Genomic DNA, 20,097 nt, shown 5'->3' with positions numbered 1-20,097 from the left:
CCTCCTAGAGGGCCCATGTTGATTAGTTCATACTTTATTGGTCTTAGTCTCTCCCCCAAAGTGACTTCTCCTGGTACAGAACTATTCACATCTGGATGCCAGGACCTTTTCCTTCAAAACTAGTAGAGCCAAACACACATTAGAGTCCTCGCTCAGAAAATCTAACCTTTAGGAAGATTATCTTGGAGAGGGGAGAGAGAGGAAATAAGGAAACCAATGAGGTAGTTTGTACAGTAGCCCAGGAGAAGGGTGATAAGGGCCTGAACTAGGGAGGTACCTATGTGAGTGGAGAGAAAATGGAAGGGAGGGATAAATGTTTATAACTTGGGGGCAGCTGGGTGGCTCTGTGGATTGAGAGGCAGGCCTAGAAGGGAGGTCCTAGGTTCAAATCTGGCCTCAGACACTTCCCAGCTGTGTGACCCTGGGCAAGTCACTTGACCCCCATTGCCTAGCCCTTACCACTCGTCTACCTTAGAACCAATACACAGTATTGACTCCAAGATGGAAGGTAAGGGTTTTTTTTTTTTAAGTTTATAACCTGAAGTTCTCCTGGCCACTAAGAGGGGCTATGAATAGACTTTGTGGGGTCTGTGAAACCTGATGGGGAAAAAATGGCATTTTCTGCAGGTATGTAAAGAATTATTCTGAAAGAGGGTCTCTAGCAGTGATGGTGAACCTTTTAGAGACTGAGTGCCCAAATTGCAACCTTCATCCTGCATGGGAGCCTGCCCCCTCCCTTACCCCAGATAGGAGAGGGAGCTCCCATTGGGCTGGTAGGCAAAGGGGAAGGTGATAAGAGAAATGTCCTCAGAGAGGAGAAAGGGGAGCAGCCTCCTCTGGTACACATGCCATAGATTTGCCAACATGGCAAACTATAGGCATCACCAGACTGCCAAAGGAATCCAAGACACAAAAGGGTTAAGATCCCCTGGGTTTGAGGCTGATCATTTTAAAGAATTGGGACCCTTTTTAGGAGACTTGGAGAAGGAGTTAGGAAAGCTGACTTCTAGTCCTCATCCTGTCATTACTTAGAACGAGGACCTTGTATGAACTTGGTTGAGTTTTCTTACTCTGAGCCTCGATTTATCCCATCTATAGAATGATGGAATTGTATGTACTAAGGCCCTTCCAGCTGTAACAGTCTTTGTCTTTTGCTCATAGCTGACATTCCTTTCTCCCCTCATTTTTTCCCAGTACAGGTGAATTCATTTTGAAGCCAGGACTCAAAGACGTGAGACACCATCAGGAAAGGAGGGCCAGAAGAACAGCCTACCTTGGAGTAATTCAAGCCTACCTCTGCCCTTGCCCCGACAGCCTTCCCAGCCTTCCCCTGTAGAAGCACAGGGCAGGGAGTCCCTCGAGGGAAGCGACCAAGTGATTTCCTATCTGTCCTGGAGGTTCTGATCAGATACTGCCCAAGCCTGAGACTGAGCCTCATTCCTAGGGACAAACATAGGCTGCCCCAGGACCCAGAGGGGACACTCCTTCAGTGAAAAGTGCCAAACTAGCTTTCCCAGAGAGAGGACAAAGAGACTGCATCATGTTTGGCACTCAGTTGCTCCAGCCTCAGCCCTTAGGGACCAGACCCAGCGAGAGCAAATCTCATTCTGGTGACTTTGGGCTTCCTGAGCCTGAGGAAGTCTACAAGTGTCCAGCCATGGAGTCCAAAGAGGGCAGCTTGAGTATGCTGGAGGGTCCAGGCCAGGCCAGTCTTTTGGACCTCGAAGAGGAAAAAGGTTTGGGTAACATTCCTTGTGGAACCAGGGAAGATGGGTCCCAGCAGTCAAGTCCTCTTCTGGACCATTTGGTCAGTGGTCAAGCCCCTGGGAGTTCCCAAGAGACATGTGGCACCATCCAGGACTGGAAGGTGGTTAGAGTCCAGCCTGTCATGATTTCCAGCCGCAGCTCAGCCCCCAAACCAGGTAAGTCAGATCCTTTGCCTCTTTCCTCAAGGTAAGTCTCTGGAAGAGCAACGAGAGGTGGGATTTGTCTTCTCAAACCCTGGCTGCTACTTTTAAAAATATTCTTCCTAACCCTTCTGCTGTGGCCTTGGGGCCTTTTTCCATTTCTTTCTCAATTCTCTGCCCAAGCCCACTTGCAGAAAAGGAGTTAAACATTTGCTTTCTTCAACACTTTATTGGCACTCTGGGATCCCAATGGTAGGGTATGCCCTCTTGTGGTGCCAGTTACAACCCTGTCTGGTTTTTCCATCATGGGTAATTCTCATTCATGCTTTTCCTTAAGATTCCAAGGAGAATCCATCCCACACAACAGAGGCTTTCCTTGGTTTCTTTTATGATCTCAAGGATAGTTCTATTACTTGGGCAGCCAAGCTATTGTCTCTCTATCTCACCTGCATGCTTGACCCATTTCCTCTTCTGGTCTTGCACATCTCTGATGATGTATTTTATGATTATTTGCTGTGCTAAAGTTATTGTTGGTAATAATCTTTAGCCTGCTTACATTCATAGTATAGTTCTCCAATGCCTTTGGGACAATAGCAATTTGGATTATTCTCAGATTGTGGTGTATAAGAGAAGATGGCTTCTGTTTTCAGCGCAGAAATTTGAAGGATGAAGAAGTTTGCCATTTGGAAGTCATTTTTCTTTCATGTATTTTTTAAATTCCCATTTTAGGAATCTCTCAGGTACTCATCTTTTGGGAGAAAACACTTGGATGCACACACACACAGGACAAAACCCCAAATAACAAAAAGAAACATTGCTCTGCACCCCCAATAAATGAACTGTTTGGAATGGGTGGTGTCACTTTTAGTTTCAAGTTAAATAACTTCACTAGAAGAATACTGAAATTTAAAAGAGTTTTGGTGGGACCCTGAGCAAGTCACTTGACCCCCATTGTCTAGCCCTTACCACTCTTCTGCCTTGGAACCAGTACACAGTATTATAGAAAGTAAGGGTTAAAAAAAAAAGTTTTGGAGGAAGATGTGATAATTGAAAGTACTAGGAAGCTGCTTAAGTGTTATACATCTAATAGTCTAATCTCTTCATTTTTGGACCCAGTTTTGTTATCTGCTGTCCTATCTGCCAGTATTTCTATTGTCCGTTTGTTGCCAACTCTTTCTCTACATCTATATCTATAGTCATCCATCTACTTACCTACTCTACTCATCTACTCAATTCTCTCTTCCTCTCTCTCTCTTTCTCTCCCTCTCCTTCTCCCTCTCCCTTCCTCTTCTTTCTCTCCTCCTCTCTCTGTCTCCCTCTCCCTTGTCCCCACACCCTCTCCTAATCTTTTCTTCCTCCCTCCCTCCCTCCCACCCTCTGCTTCTCTTTTCTTTCTCTCCCTCCTTCTCTCTCTCTCCCTCCCTCCTTCTCTCTCTCTCCCTCCCTCCTTCTCTCTCTCTCCCTCCCTCCTTCTCTCTCTCTCCCTCCCTCCTTCTCTCTCTCTCCCTCCCTCCTTCTCTCTCTCTCCCTCCCTCCTTCTCTCTCTCTCCCTCCTTCTCTCTCTCTCTCTCCCTCCTTCTCTCTCTCTCCCTCCTTCTCTCTCTCTCCCTCCTTCTCTCTCCCTCCCTCTCTCTCCCTCTCCCTCTCCCTCTCCCTCCCTCCCTCTCATTCTCTCCTTTCTCCCTCCCTCTCCATCTATTAATAATCTGAGGGACAAACTCAAAAGACTGCTGATCTGCAAGTTATAATATGAAAAATATATCTTATCAGCTCTGTTTTTTCCAGTTTAGATCTTTAGGTTCATTTTTTGGGAATAATTATGAATTTAACTGGGATTGTATAGTGCCTCAGGGCTTGATGAAATTAGTTCCATGTCATTTGCAACTGGAAGCATTTTGAGAATTTCAACATAGATGGGAAATCCTTTTATTTGGACTCTGTTGATTCTGGATGCCTGGACAGGTGGGTGGCACAGAGGATAGAGTACTAGACCTGGAGTCAGGAAGATTCATCTTCTTGAATTCAAATCTGACCTCAAGACACTTACTAGTTGTGTGGCCCTGAGCAAATCACTTAACCCTGTTTGCCTCAGTTTCCTCATCTGTACAATGAGCTAGAGAAGGCAATGGCAAACTGTTCTAATATCTTTGCCAAGAAAATCTTAAATGGGGTCAAGCAGAGTCAGACATGACTGAAAAGCAACTGAATAACAATTTTGGATGTCAGAATTTCTGTATCTAATCTGTACAAGTAATGGCACTGATGAAAATCTTTGGTGACTTTTTCTGTTTCATACTTTAAATTATGTCAGTGTTCTGAGTAGAAGAAAATTCTCTCCATGTGTCTATGATAGCGTTTTTCAAATATATATATATATATATATATATACATACATACATACATACATATACATAGAAGGTATGGTGTTTGAAGAGGGTTCTTGTGGCTATACTTTGTTCTACCCAGCCAAATGCTATTTTAAAAAAATCAACAGATAATAAACACACTAGGATTTTAAATTCTTATTTAAGGCAGCATGATGTGATTGGGTTGTGAACAATGGTTTTGGATTCAAGGGGCCTCTGATCAGCCCCTGACAATGTTACTTGTTCACTCTCTACATACATGTTAGCAAATTTCTTAACCTCTCTGGACCTCAGTTTCCTCATATGTAAAATGAGGGTGTTGAAACAGATGATTTCTAAGGTTTTTCCTGACTTTAGCTTAATTTTTTTGACATCTTTTGTTTTTTATATAATCTTAATTTCTAAATAAATCCTTCCTCCTATCCTTTGTGACATCACTCATAACAAAGAATAAAAAAGAAAGACAGACCAATTCAAGAAAACCAACCAACACATTAACCAAATGTGACAGTATATCTTGTGTTCCATACCAAGAATCTCCCAACTCTGCAGAGCAGGGTGGGTGGTTCATCTTTAACTTTTATGATCCTATTTTACATAGTTGAGCTTATGATTGTAAACAACGGCATCTGCTATAGAAAGTTACCCACTTGCCTATTCCAATTTATACTTTATTTCTTTTATAAAAATAGTTTATTTCCCCTAAATTACATGTAAAAACAAATTTTAGCCTTCATTTAAAAAAATCTTTGAGTCAAATTTCCTTTCTCCCTACCTCTCTTCCTCCTTCCCTGAGATGGCAAGCAATCTGATTTTTCCAGATTAGTCATTTTATCCCATTTCATATTTTTATTAAGGATTCATACAATCCAGATCATGAAAACATGTATTTTTTTAACCCTTAACCTTCTGTCTTGAAGTCAATGCTGTGTATTGGTTCCAAGGCAGAAGAATGGTAAGGGCTAGGCAATGGGGGTCAAGTGACTTGCCCAGGGTCACACAGCTGGGAAGTATCTGAGGTCATATCTGAACCCAGGAACTCCCATCTCTAGACCTGGCTCTCAATCCACTGAGCCACCCAGCTGCCCCCTATATTTTTTGATCACACATGTACAACATATATTACTGGCCGTCTTGGGAAGGGGGGAAGGATGGGTGGGAAGAGAACACTGATTGCAAAATGTCAGAAAACAATGATTAAAAATTGTATCATCATGTACTCTGGAAAAAAATTAAAAAATAAATATTTCTAAAGATGAGACTCTAAACATATAGGTTGGTAGTTATTAATTTTATTTTAGTTGCCATTAAAGATTAAAGTACTGTCTGTGATCTTTTCCATTTCTTGGAATCTTTGCTTATGTAAAAAAATCTTGCAAGTTGGTCCATGAGTCCCTTCAGACTTGTCTCACTTCCCAATGGATTCTGCTGTATGCATTTGGTCACTTATTTTTTGTGCTTTCGTTTTCTTAAATACTGTTTCTACATCTTCATATCATGTATCATTATCAATAGTGAGAAAATCACTATTTACACAGCTGCCAGAAAATCTCTTATTTCACATCTCTTTGTTCTCCTTCTGGTTTCATCTACAAATGCTCTCAGGATGATCTGTCTAGCCATATCTTATACCAGGCTTTTTGTGAGAGCCTTTCCCTTCCTCAATTGCTTTTTACCGTAGCAATACTACTGTTAATATTTTGCATTTATCTCTATAATTTTTTTATTGCAAATAAGCTTACCTTCCAAACTACTATTGATCTTGGATGTCATGTCTTTGCACCTGGCAAGGAAGTTGAATGCTTGCTGTTTGAAGAGGCTACGGGGTTCCTTTGGCCATCCTTATTGTGGCAATTGTCTTTCCTCATTCTCCAAGAAATGGTAAATCACGTGATGGTCATCATTTTCTTCTTAGATTATTTCTCATATTTTGGGATTCTTGTTTAAATATTTTGGATGGATTGTAACTGCCAGAATCACATACAATGTCTTGTTTTTACTCTTCTTTCTTCTCATTTCCTATCGATTTTGACCTTTAACTAGTCACATGATGGGACTATAAATAGATAGTAAATTCTGAAATGACTTCTAGGTGGGTAACCAGTTGTTTCCTGTCTGTTAAGACACAGTCAATTAAAATTTATTTTTTTGGTGATGTTTTTCCATACTTGCCACATCCAGACACTTCCAGATTTCTTCCTGAAGAAAGTATACATGGCGCATGTGGTTTAAATTTTAGTCTCTTTTATTTCTTGATCTTGAATTATATTTTTCTGTGTGGTTTTGTGCCCCTGTTTCTCTCCACTTGAACTCCCCTGACCCCCACTTTCCTCATTGGCACTAAAGTAACTGATATTGGAGGGGCAGCCAGATGACTTAGTGAACAGAGACCTGGACCTGTAGTCAGGTCAGAAAGACCTGAGTTCAAATTTGGCCTCAGACACTTAATAACTGTGTGACCCTGGGCAAGTCATTTAGTTTGTCTTAATCCACTGGAGAAGGTAATGGTGAACAACTCCATGTTTCTTTGCCAAGAAAACCCCATAGATAGTATGGTCCATGGGATCACAAAGAGTTGGACAAGACTGAACAATGATAACAACAAAACTGATGCTGGGAGATGTTGACCTTCTTTCGAGGATTCTGTCATGTTTGTCAGAAAATTTCTCTACTTCATTCTCCACACAGATGTTAACATCAAACTTTAGTGATCTTCATGCTCTTTTTTTTTTAAACTTGTGATCATTATTTTTCCCACAACACGGTATTTCTTGTTGCCTTTGCACCTGTGAAAATGAACTCTGCCAATTACTCCATTTACTTCTGTGATGAGAATTAGGAGCCTTGCTCCATTTAGCTGCAGTTTCTTTAAGTTTTCTGTTTCATATATAGAGAAAAGGTCAATATTGACACAGTCCAGTTCCATAGGACATTCACTAGTTGGTATTGGACAAAGATAAATGGAATGAGTAATTATATATATGGTATGGTCTAAAAATGGAGTGTCTTACTCATTCCTTGTTCCTTTCCCCCCACTTTCTCTGAAAATTGAAGGGGGCTACACAGTTCTGATTTGTGGTTTTATTTGTTCCATGATTCCAAGGCCAAAAATTTGCCTTTTGGTGTCTAGGTTTTGGGGATCAACTTCGCTATAAAAAGCTAGGTGTGTTCTCTTTAATCAATTCATTCACACAATAACCATCTATTATTATATATAATTTTAAATTATATATGAAAATTAAAATACATATTACATATAATAATAAATATTATTAAGCATTTACTCTGTGTCAGGCATAGTATTAGGCACTAAGGATACCACGACTTAAAAAAAAGAAACATGTTCCACTATAATAACAATAATAATCTTCCCAATGGACACATGACTTAACAATGAAAAGTCATGGAAGAACATGGAAGGTGGGACACAAGTTTTGTTTGCCTCTGCATTTTTTTTCACAGAGCTTCATTCCCTACCCCCTCCCACCTTTTCCATGGGGTAAGGGGCAGGAAATGAGATAGAGACCAAATAAATTCTTGTTGATTTAAAAAAAAAAAAAAATATATATATATATGGTGAGGCAGTTGAGTAGTTCAGTGGACGGAGAGCTAGGCCTAGAGACGAGATTTTAGGTTCAAATCTGGCCTCAGACACTTCCTAGCTGTGTGACCCTGGGCAAGTCACTTAACTCCCATTGGCTGGCCCTCACTACTCTTCTGTCTTGAAACCAATACTTAGTATTGATTCTAAGATGGAAGGTAATGGTTTTTTAAAAAAATTATGAAAAGAGAAATAGTTCTTGTCCACAAGAAACTTCTACTTAGGGAAATATGAATATAGCTAAATCAATAAAAATACATATAAGATAAATACAAAGTAATTTTTAGGAGAAAAGCACTAGCAATTGGGTGTAGGCAGTAGGGAGAGAATCATAATTGGCTTCATGGAGAGGAGATGGTAGATGGTACTTGAGCTGATCCTTGAAGGGTGCCAGGAATTCTGTGAGTTGGAGATGAGGAAGAAGTGTGTTATAGGGATGGAGGACAGCTCGTACAAAGACGTAGCCCTTGGAATCAGTTACTTAAGCATCGACTATCTGCCAGGAAATATGAAGCTCTAGGGATTCAAAGAGAGGGAAAAGACAGTCTCTAGTCTCAAATAACTCACTGTCTAATGAGGGAGACAACATGCAGACAACTATGTACAAACAAGCTAATCTATGGGAAACATGGGAAATAATCAACAGAGGGGAGACACAAGAATTTTTTCTCCCACTAATAATTTATTATATCCCCCCTCAATTACATGTAGAAACAATTTTTAACATTTGTTTTCTGGCAATTTGCAATCCCAATTCTCCCCCTCCCTTTCTCTTCTCCCCAAGGCAACAAAGAATCTGATATGGGCTTTATGGAAGACCATAAGAATTAAGAGGCTTCCTATAGAGGGTGGGATTTTACCCGGGACTTGAAGGAAGCCAGAAGGGAGAGAAGAGGAGGAAGAGGAATGGGAGATAGCCAGAGAAAATGCATGGAACTAGGAGATGGATTGTCTTGTTCAGAGAATAGCCAGGAGACTGGTGTCACAGGATTAAAGGATCCATGGGACCTGGAGAGTATACCTGTGTAAGGTGTGAGACTAGAAAGGTGTGTGTGTGTGTGTGAGTGTGTAATCAGGCTATAAAGGGCTGTGAATGACAAACAGGATTTTATATTGGATCTTGAAGGTGTTAGCAAATAGAATATTGGCACAAGGAAAAAAAAGTTTGCCTGGAACACGGAACAGTCTTTATGCCATCTAATGCACAAAAAGGACTAGAGCCAGATGGGAAAGGGCTTTGAATGTCAAACAGAAGACTTTATTTTTGCTCTTAGAGGTAACTGAGATTTTGAACTGAGGAAAGACATCTTCTAAACTGTGGTTTAAGAATATCAATTTGAATTTGGATCTTATAATTTCAGAAAATGCATGTTGAAAATTGTTATTACATGTAATGGGGAAAAGAAAATATCATTGAATAAAAACAAAAGAAAAAAAGAATATCAGTCTGGCAGCTGGGCAGAGGATAGACTGGAGACTTCTCCAGAGATGTTGTAAAGGTAAAATTGAAAAGATTTGGCAACTGATTGGATTTGGGGGTGGGGGGCAGGAAAGAATCAAGGATGGCTCTGAAGTTGGACTTCAGAGGGACTGTAAGGGTGGTGGTTTCTTCAATAGAAATAGGGAAATTATGATGAGGGATAAGTTTGGGGGAAGAGAAACTGTGTCTTTGTTTTGGACATAGTGAGTTTGAGATGCCCATGAGATATCTAGCTAGAAATGTCCAATAGACTATTGGAGATGTAGATCTGGAGCTCAGAAGAGAAACTGTCTATATAGATGTGGGAATCATCATTAGGAGAATAATTGAACCAGTGGAGAGGCATTAACTGAGAAAGTATAGAAAATAATAATAATAGGTACATTTATATCAAAATTTAAGGTTTTCGAGTCCCTTAAAAATACCCAATTTCATCCTCACAACAACCCTGTGAGGCAGGTGCTATTAATTATCCCCATTTTGTAGATGAGGAAACTAAGGCAGACGGGTTAAGTGACTTCCTTAGGATCACATAGCTTGTAAGTGTCTGAGGCAGGATTAAAACTCAAGTTTCCCTGATTTCCAAGTCTAGTACTATTCACTCTACCACTTACTTAACTTCCCTCAAGAGGACAGAAGTAAAAAGGAGAGTATAATAAAGTCATTCTTCTCTCAAGTAGATTTACATTCTAACGGGGGGGGGGGGGGGGGGGGGGACAAGACCTTAAGCCAGATGAATCTGTTCCTGAGGATATAATGTCAAGTCAAAAACTATATCTGGGCTCAGACCCTTCCAAGCTGTGTGACCCTGGGCAAGTCACTTAATCTCTATTGCCTAGCCCTTACCATTCTTCTACCAGTATTGGTTCTAAGACAGAAGGTAAGGGTTAAAAAAACAAAACAAAACTATAAAGCTAATGTGATTCTCCACAGGTGGCCACCACCTCCACTTATGATTATGACTAATGCTAGTCTTTATCCCTTTCTTTCCGGCGAACAAAGGGCCAGATGCCTGGAATTGCTTTCTTTCATTCAGGAGAGTTTTATGGAGCTCTTGGGTTTAGCCTTGGGCTGGAGGCTGTGGAAGATAAAGGAGGAGATGGGATTCTCACTCTTGAAGAGCTTATAAATCCAGGTACATAAAGCTAGAATGTTTAAACAAATAGCTTCTTTAATACATAAGATACTCTTCTTGTTTATGGATGATATTAAATCCTAGAACATTACATCAATATTACATGAAGTCCCAGAACACTACAGGACCAGTCCTTAAAGGATATCTTTCATTGTTGTTGTTCAGCCATTTTTCAGTTGGGAACAACTCTTCCTGACCCCACTGGAGGTTTTCTTGGCAGAGTACCTGGAGTGGTTTGCCTTTTCCTTCTCCAATTTATTTGACAGATAAGGAAACTGAGGCCAGGAGGATTAAGTGACTTGCCCAGGATCTCTGAGGCTAGAGTTGGATTCAGGAAGATGAGCTCTATCCATGCTCATGCTAGCTATGACTTTTCAAAAGAGATTGGTCTAGCAAGTTACACCGAAGTAACCACGCATAAAGGACATTTGTAGGGCAGTTACAGGTTTTATCTCATTTGAACTCCACAACAATCCTTTGCAGTAGGTACTGCACAAGTATTTCTGCTCCGATTTTACAGATTAGGAAATCAAGGCTAGAAACAATGAGTTACAAGAACAGGGGGAGGGCTGGCCATGTGTCTAGAGCAAAGGTGACCAGAAAGGCTGGCACTGGTGTCCACAAAATATTAAAACAGCTGGATGTAGAGAGTTTGGTATAGCAAAAAGAGCATCGACTTTAGCAATAGAGGACCTGGACTCACATCTTGTCTCTGAGACTTTCTGCTTCTGTGACCTTGAGCAAGTCATCTAACTTTCCTGAGCTTCCATCAAATGAGTGAGTGGATTGATTAGACGGCCTCTGACGTGGCCTTTTACCTTCTGGGGCATTGATTTCCTCATCTGTAAGATAGCAGGGTTGGACTAAAGAGAACTTTTTGGCTCCCTTTCAGTTTTAAGTCTAACATTCTATCATTGAGTAGATCCTCTATGGAGACTTTGTTGAAGGACATGATCAAGAATGACATAGAAGGAGAAGGCATGGATGGTTAGCAAATAGGCATGACAGAAAGGAGCACATACATGAGATGAAGCATTGAAGTTTTAGGTAGTCTCACGGTGGCAAAAAAACCTGGAAATTGAGGGAATTCTCATTAATTGGGGAATGGCTAAACAAGTCGTGGCATGTGCTTGTGCCAGAGTACTATTGCGCTGTAAGAAATGATGAGCAGGTTAATATTGAAAAAAACATGGAAAGACCTACATGAAGTTATAAAAATAATAGAACCAAGAGAACATGATATACAGCTTCAGAATTAATGTTTGAAGAACTTGTGAATGTCTACCTCTAGAGAAAGAATGGATAAACAGAAAGATGAAAGACATAGTATATATATATGTATATACATATATATCCACTTTTTTGTCAAATGCTGCCTTTTCTAGTGTGGGAACGGGAGGGGAGGAGGGAGGGAGATATCTGGGAATTTTAATGTAACCAATAAGCAATAAATTAATAATGAAACAAGGCAGTCTCAATTTAAGGTCTAAAATGTGGGGCACAGGGAGTAGCTGGGTGGAGTGAGTGGTTTCAGAGCCAGGCTTAGAGATGGGAGATCATCAGTTCAAATCTGGTCTTAGATACTTCCTCACTGTGTGACCCTGGGCGAGTCACTTGACCCCCATTGCTTATCCCTTATTGCTCTTCTGCCTCGGAGCCCATACTTGGTATTGATTCTAAGACAGAAGGTAAAGGTTAAAAAATAAATAAAATGCGGGGCACAGATGATCAGAGGATGGAGAGGTTGCTGGCCTGAAAGTATCAGGGAGAATTTCCTAGAGAAGAGAGATTTTTGAGTTGAGCATTGACGGACAGGTAGGATTTGGACAGAAAGAGAGAGAGGAGATAGAGGTGGAGGCACAAATGAATGTGTATGCTGGTAGAGGGGAAACAAACTCTAGACTCAGGGTGAGCAGAACATCTCTTATTCCCCTCTCCAACCACACACAACCATCATCTAGTTCAATGCCCATAATTTTAGTGTTGGTTCTTTCATCGCCTTCGCTTTTGGTCCTCAGATCACTTTTCTTTGGGCTTCCGCTTAACCCTGTTTAAAATCAGAAAGAAGGTTGTTCTAGATGTCTGACAATGTCTGGATCTATAATTTTGTTATATGTGGGTATCAGGGAAGAGACCAGCCTGGCTAGAAGACAGTATTCACGGGAGATAAGCTTCAAGAAGAGCTGGCTTGTGGAAGAAGGGATTTGAATGCCTTGCTAAATTTGGAATCCTCCAGAAGTCTGAGGCCACTTAGAGAGACTCTTGAGGCTTTGTACTCTTGTCCTCCAACTTGGAGGATCATGTCCAAATTTAACTTAGCACTCAAATCCATCGAAGTTGGCTACAAGGGGCTCTAAAGCCTCTAGAATCTAAATGACCCGGTCATTTGGGGATGGGACCTGAGCCCTGAGGGGATTCCTCTCTATTTGTGTCTCTAGTCCAGGTGGAAGAGTTCCATCAGGGACTCCATGGGATTGCCTGGAGCCCATGTTCTTTTCTGCTACTGAGCGGAAAGCTGACTGAGGTTGGGGGTTGGGGCCAGGAATCACCCTCTGAGTCACTTTAAGTGGAAACAGACCATTTCCAGATGGAAAGAGAATGAGAGAACTAGGGACAACCAGAAGGGACATGAGGAAAATGAAGAGTGTATGTCTGCAAAAGGCAGCAAGGAACCCTGGCAGAGGATGTAAGGGGTTGATACTTCCTTGGGTGGGGGTTGATCATCAGAAAAGGAAAAGAAAATTTGATTTGTTTTATTTTAATGTGGACATCAGCCTTATCTTCCCATTCCCTCTCTTCTCTCCAGCTTTTTCAGGTCAAATAATAATAATGATGTCTCACATTTCTACAGTGCTTTAAAGTTTACAAAGTACTTTTGGGGAAGTTAGGTGGCTAAGTGGATAGAGTGTCAGGCTTGAAGTAGGGAAGCCCTGGTTTCAAATATGGTCTCAGACAATACTTAGCTATGTGACCTTGAGCAAGTCACTTAACCCCAATTGCCTAGCCCTTACAGTTCTTCTCACTTGGAACCAAAAATCATATTGATTCTCTTTAAAAATGTTTTCTTATTATGCAAAACACACACCCATATTAGTAAGAGCACACTCATACAAAACCAAAACCTCAAAATGAAACCAAAAATAAACTGATGTGAAAGATCTTTGGTCCCCAACCATTCGACTCTGACAGTTCTTCCTTTGGAGGTAGATAGCATTCCCTGCCATAAGTCTTTCAGAATTGTCCTAGATCATTGCATTATTGAGAATAGTCAGAAACTTTTATTGATTTTTTTACAATAATTACAATTTTTTACTTTTTACAATATACAACACTGTGTATTGGCTCCGAGGCAGAAGAGTGGTAAGGGCTAGGCAATGGGGGTTAAGTGACTTGCCCAGGGTCACACAGCTAGGAAGTGTCTGAGGCCAGATTTGAACCTAGGACCTCCTGTCTCTAGGTATGGCTCTCATTCATCTGAGTCGCCCAGCTGCTCTCAACTTTTTTTTTTTTTTAACCCTTACCTTCCGTCTTGGCGTCAATACTGTGTATTGGCTCCAAGGCAGAAGAGTGGTAAGGGCTAGGCAATGGGGGTCAAGTGACTTGCCCAGGGTCAAGCTCTCAACTTTTATTGATTCTAAGACAGAATGTAAGAGTTTAAAATTTTTTTTATGAAGTACTATATGTAGATATTTGTATGTATGTAAAAATCTCATTTAATTTTCTCTACTCTTTCACCCCCAAACAATAAAGATGAGGAAACTGATGGTCAGGAATGGGGAATAGCTTGCCTAGGGTCACAATTAGTACTTCTTAGACAGAAGTTGTGTCCCTTCCTACCACTCTAAGAAGTCCTCCTTCCTTTACAATGGAGAAAATTGAGACCTTCCCATTCAGATGCTATCAATTTTTAGAATTTTAGAGCTATTACAAATAATTGGGTCCAATCCCTTCATTTTATAGATGGAAAACTAAAGCCCAGAGAGAAGATGTGATATGCCTAAGATCATAGCACCATGCAGGGGCACAGACAAGGCAAGGAAGCCAGTTTCCCTCACACAATGTCCTTGTTTGATAGCATGCTTCCTTCTCATACCACATATCAGCATCACCTCCATCACATCCTGGAAGGGCTGGCCAAGAGATGCCATGGAAACCCTTCCTTACCCTTGGGGGGAGAGACTTAGAAGGGACTTCTAAGTGAGGAAACTCTCACTATTAATGCAGGTTTACATCTTCTCTGCGTCTTGTCCAGGCCATAAGTCAAACCGTGTCAGAGGCAGAACTTGACTCCAAGTCTTCCTGGCTTGGATGCTTGTTCTCTTTCTACTATGCCATGCTACGGTTCATAATAATAACGCATATTTAGGTGCAGGACTTTAAACTCCTCTCTTATAAAAATAGCTAGTGGCTATGTACAGTGTTTTTTAGTTTGTCACAAAAGGTCTTTAAGCAAACTTATTATACAATAAATTATTAGTGGGAGAAAAAATTCTAGTGTCTTCCCTCTGTTGATGAAGGAGCTGCACTACAGCTGGTTCTTCTCAGGACCAAGGACAGGTGTCTGCGACTTTTTGGGAAAGGGTTAGAGCTCAGCCTTTGACCAAATTAGGAGAAAAGGAGGACTCCTTTGTGAACATTAGAGACTTCCAGGGTGCCAGGTTATGAGATCTTTTGTGCCTCTCCTCTTTGTTCAACGAAGTGTTGTAGGAAACTCACTGGACTGAGAGTCAAGAAACCTGAATTCTCTGTCCTTTTTTTGGCTATGCAATTGTAGGTAAAACACCTAATACCAGTTAATCAACAAGCTTTTATTAAGTAACACCTACTATGTGCTAGATTGGGGTTAGATTCTTAGGTCTGGAATCAGGAAGACTTAAGTTCAAATTCAGCCCCAGATACTTTCTAGCTGTATGATATTGGGCAAGACACTTAATCCTGTTTGCCTCAGTTTCCTCATATGTAAAATGAGCTGGAGAAGGAAATGGGATGTCACTACACTATATTAAGATAGACAACATAGATATCTAAATATATTCAATGTATACACTAGATATTTTTGTGGGGGGAAGCATTAGCAGCTGGTGGGGCCAGGAAGGAAGTGATGTTCATAGAGGACTTGGTGCTCAGTTCCCTCTTCTGTGAAAGGAGGAGATTAGATTAGATGATCTCTAAATTCCCTTCCAACCCCAACAGTCCAAGTGCCTATGAATGAGGTTAGATTTCTAGTTAATTAGTGATTAAAGAGAATCTTTGTTATCATTCAGTCATTTTTTCCCATCCCATCTGGCTCTTTGTGATCCTATTTGGAATTTTCTTGGCAGATCCTAGAAGGGTTTGCCATTTTCTTCTCCAGTTCATTTTACAGATGAAGAAACTGAGGCCAATAAGATTAAGGAACTTAGCCATACTCACATAGCTAGGAAGTGTCTGAGGCTAGATTTGAACTTGGGAAGGTGAATTTTCTTAACTTCAGGCCTGGCATTCCATCCCCTGTACCCTTCGGAAGATTTCTCATTGACCGAGACAGAGCCCAGGTCTATGGAATGAACCATTAAGTACAGAACAAGAACACCTAACTGGGTGAATTGCAGTTCATTTTAGGAATATTTTTATTTGGGAGCAGTTGTAGACCTGAGGAGAACTGATAAACTGGCAGTGGGCCTAGGGAGCCATTGTAGCGCTTTGATTTCGAATGGGTTTGGGGCTTTAGAAGTAATCTAGTCCAATACCCTCATTTTATAAATGAAAAAAACTGAGGAACAGAGAGGTAATATGACTTGCTTATGGTCACACAGGGAGTAGTAGAAGCCTGGGGAGATTCAGCTTAGGCAGATTGGCACCAATCAGTCTGTTCTGAGTCATTTTCTTTAATGATCACTCTACCTGCAATTTCCTTTAGTAAATAAACCTGGAAAAATGTAGTGTTGTGCTATAGAGGGAATGTATTTCAGAGGCAGGGTAGATGCTAGAATGATGAACTAAAATATAGTGAATTTGGAAGATGGAAGAGGAAAAGGTTAGAGGAACAGGCACAATTGTTCTCTGAATGCAGGGAGCCATGTGGGCTGGCTGGCTAAGAAGGTTCTACAAGTTGGGGTCTAAAAATCAGTTACTGTAGAATAAGAAGGATAATCTCTAGGGAAAATGCCCTAGATTCATCCTGGAGAGCTCTGGTCTGGGGAAGCTACCCAACCAGTAAAGCCTAAAACCTAGAGCATCATCCCTGCCACCCATCGGGTGGCAGTCTGGGGCCAGGACCGAATTTCCTTTTGAGGCAGGGGTTGGGGTCAGAATTAAGGTTCATTCTGGGGTTGAGGTTGGGGTAAACCTGGCATCAAGTTTTAGGAATCCGTTTTGCTAAAAAAAAATGAGGTTTTGGGGGGCAGATGGGTGACTCAGTGGATTGAGAGTCAGGCCTAGAGACTGGAGGTCCTGGGTTCCAATCTGACCTCAGATCCTTCTAGCTGTGTGACTCTGGACAAGTCACTTGATCCCCATTGCCTAGCCCTTACCACTCTTCTGCCTTGGAACCAATACACAATACTGATTCTAAAACAGAAGGTAAGGCTTTAAAAAAAAAGAAAAGAATTGAGTTTTTCTCTGTGTGAGGCTAACTGGTAGACATAGAAAAAGGCTCAGTGACCGTAAGCTCCTTAGAGTGGTGTGGCAACATAGACAAGACTGGGTAGTCCAGGGAATACTAGCTGCCCTCCCTCTAGCTTACTGGAGGTAGGGCTAAGGGGAAATAAATAGACAGCAAGCTTCTGCTTCTTTGTTTCATCTACCCTATAGAATATTGACCATATCACAGATTTAGAATTAGGAAAGGTCTCAGAGAGAAATTAGTCCACTTATTTTACAGAGAAAACTGAGGCAGGGGGAGGGAAAATGAAATTATCCAAGGTCTCAGTGGGTAGTAGGTGGCGAAGATGAGATTTGAACCCACGTCTTCTGACTCCAGATCCAGAAACCCTTCTATTCTTCCTGGGCTGGTGTTGGGGATGCTGGTGGGAGAAGGTGGGAAAGAAAGGAGGAGGGACTCACACACAAACTCACACACAGCCCTATGAATGCGCAAGAGCATTGCATAAATCCAACAGAGGCTCATGCATTTACCCAGATTAAAACATTTTCTTTTTTCTTCTTTTCTCCCTCAAACACACCCACACACTAAAAGCACATGCTCTCTTTCGCTCTCGGCCTCGTTGTCTCTGACACATGCTGTTCCCTGGCTTCCTATATAGCTTCATAGATCATTAGAGCTGGGAAGGAGATCATGTCGTCCAGCCCCCTCATGTACAGACATGGGCTTCTAGCTGGCTCTCTCGGAGAAGCCTCCTGAAAAGGTGGGTGATATCCTTCGCTTTGCTGAGCATCGGAGCTTGGCTCCGTCTCCCCGGCTTCCTCCCCCTCGTCCTCAGCTGTGGTAGCACAATGCCACCTCCCAGGGACAGGACACTCCGATGCTTGACACTCTGCGTCAGTGGAATGCAATGTAGACCCATGAGGTCATTCAGCATTCTGGGGGGTGGGGTTTCCAGGGAGGGGGAAGCTGATACGGACCCACTCTCATCCAAACCCCAGGCTGAGGAGGTTTCGGACCTCTGCAGGCCTCTCGGGGCAGGCTGGTTCCTACTAGGGCACGTTTTTAACTTAAACTCCATTTTCACCTGTCTTTACTATTTCTCTCCCTCCCTCTTTGCGGTCCCCAGACGGTTGAACAGGGGACTTTTCCAAACCTGTCTGGCGTTGTAAGGAAAGCCCTGGCTGTTTAGGTACTAGGGAAAAGGTCATGGAAGAGGAGGCTGAGACCTCGGGTTCTTGGTGACTTTGAATCTGACATGGAAAGGAAAACACTAACGAGAAAACAAGAGGGAAGCAGAGAATATCCAAGGGAGATGGAGAGATCCTCCAAAGCCAGAGAAGCAGAATCAGAGGGAGAAAGAAAGAATCCGAGAAGCAGAGAATCAGGAGGGGGGGGGGGGGGGAATAGATAATCAAGAGAGAGAAAGGTACTGAGAACATCTAGACTGTCAGTAGAGAGCCCCCAGAAGCCGGGGAGATAGACTGAAGCACGGAAAGAGACGTTCCCACAGACTCTGGGCTGAGGGGGGGGAGAGAGAGAGAGAGAGAGAGAGAGAGAGAGAGAGAGAGAGAGAGAGAGAGAGAGAGAGAGAGAGAGAGAGAACAATGAAAGAAAGGGAAAGCAATAACTCCTGGGAGCGGGGCGGGGGCGGGCTGGGGGTTGGGGGTGACAGGAGTGGTTTCACCCCAAGAGAGAGGAGGAGAAGGGAGTGCGGGCGAGCTACTGAACTTGGCTCGGGTGCATGGAGGGGACTACGCGGCGCTAGGGCCCCGAGGAGCCGGCGGGACAGGAGCAGTAACGTGGCTCACTTCGGGCTCACTCGGGGTTCTCTCTCTCTCTCTCTCTCTCTCTCTCTCTCTGTGCTAGCGGGAGTCAGGCGGGCGGAGGCAGAGCTGAGCGCAGCGCAGCCAGCGGGGGCTCTGACTGGGGCGGGGCGGGGCGGGGCTGAAGGGAGAGCAGCAGCCCTGGGACTCACACAGAACGGGCCAGGTGCGCTGAGGCGGGACTGGCTGGCTGGCCCTCTCGGACCCGGGACCAGCACCTTCCCACTGCCCGCGAGGTAAGAAGAATCTGGGGGACCTGCCAAATGATCTGTCTCGGGGGACAGCAGGGGAGAGCAGGGCAGTTGAAGCCCAGGGAGAACAAGCTCAACTTTCTGGCTGCGGCCCTGCGGGGGTGGCCCAGGGGATAGAGGAAAGAGTAGGACATTGAAGACTTGGGACTGAAATCCCTGTGCTGAATCAGTTACTGTGTGACCTTGAGCGAGTTGCTTAACATCTCTGGGCCTGTCAAACTAGACATCCTCTAGGGTCTCGTCTAGTTGAGATCTTCTTCCGGAGATGGGTTTTCGGATCCTTGTCCTTACCTGTCCCCACGCCTGCTACCCTGTACTAGGGAAGCGAAATCCGGAAACCAACTTCCCATGGGCTGAGAGCCAGTGACTAGGGAACTGCCCTGGGAGCATCACTGATCGCTGTGCAAGGAATGAGGAAGGCTCGGCCTTTTGCCTTGGACTAGGGTCCTAGCTCTTAAATCCAGTGAAACTGGGGTAGCAGAAAAATCCTGGGTTGGAAGTCAGGAGACCTGTGTTCTAGTTTTGGTTCTTCCATTGCCTGTGCCTGTAGAACCAGGCAAATAGCTTCCCCGCCCTGGACCTCACTTTCTTCTAGGGGAAAAGAGAGCCTCGTTAGTGCCCACTTCCTCAGCGACATACATGGAGGGTTAGTCTGATGTCCCTCTGAACGTATTCTACTCTGCCGCCATCCCTAAGTCCCAGCTCTAGACCAGGAAAAACAACCTGTTGGGCTGCAGCTGGGCTTGCCCAACTTAGATTGCTCGTGGAGCCAGGGGAACTCGGTGTTCTTCTCTGAGATCCCTAGCAGGCAGGCAGTGCCCGCTGAGGTCATCCCTCAGGCCTGAGAGCCTGTCCTTAGAGTGCGGAGTGGCCCGTGTGGAGGGAAGGAGTTTTCCCAACTTCCCCGCGGTGGGTGTTGGGAGCGGGGAGGGGAGATGTTGCTAACGA

General features: G+C 43.0%; 1 protein-coding gene across 1 annotated transcript in view; it reads left to right on the top strand.

Annotated features, from left to right (window-relative positions):
* Positions 1-1,540: 1,540 nt before the first annotated feature.
* SYNPO (synaptopodin) overlaps positions 1,541-20,097 on the top strand; it is a 54,693-nt gene continuing 36,136 nt past the window's right edge. The window contains exon 1 of the mRNA XM_016427819.2: positions 1,541-1,922. Coding sequence (XP_016283305.1) covers positions 1,541-1,922 — 382 coding nt within the window. The remainder of the gene's footprint in view (positions 1,923-20,097) is intronic.

This window comes from Monodelphis domestica, chromosome 1 (assembly GCF_027887165.1).
Source record: "Monodelphis domestica isolate mMonDom1 chromosome 1, mMonDom1.pri, whole genome shotgun sequence".
Lineage (NCBI taxonomy): Eukaryota > Metazoa > Chordata > Mammalia > Didelphimorphia > Didelphidae > Monodelphis > Monodelphis domestica.
This window is presented reverse-complemented; position numbering and strand designations above follow the sequence as displayed.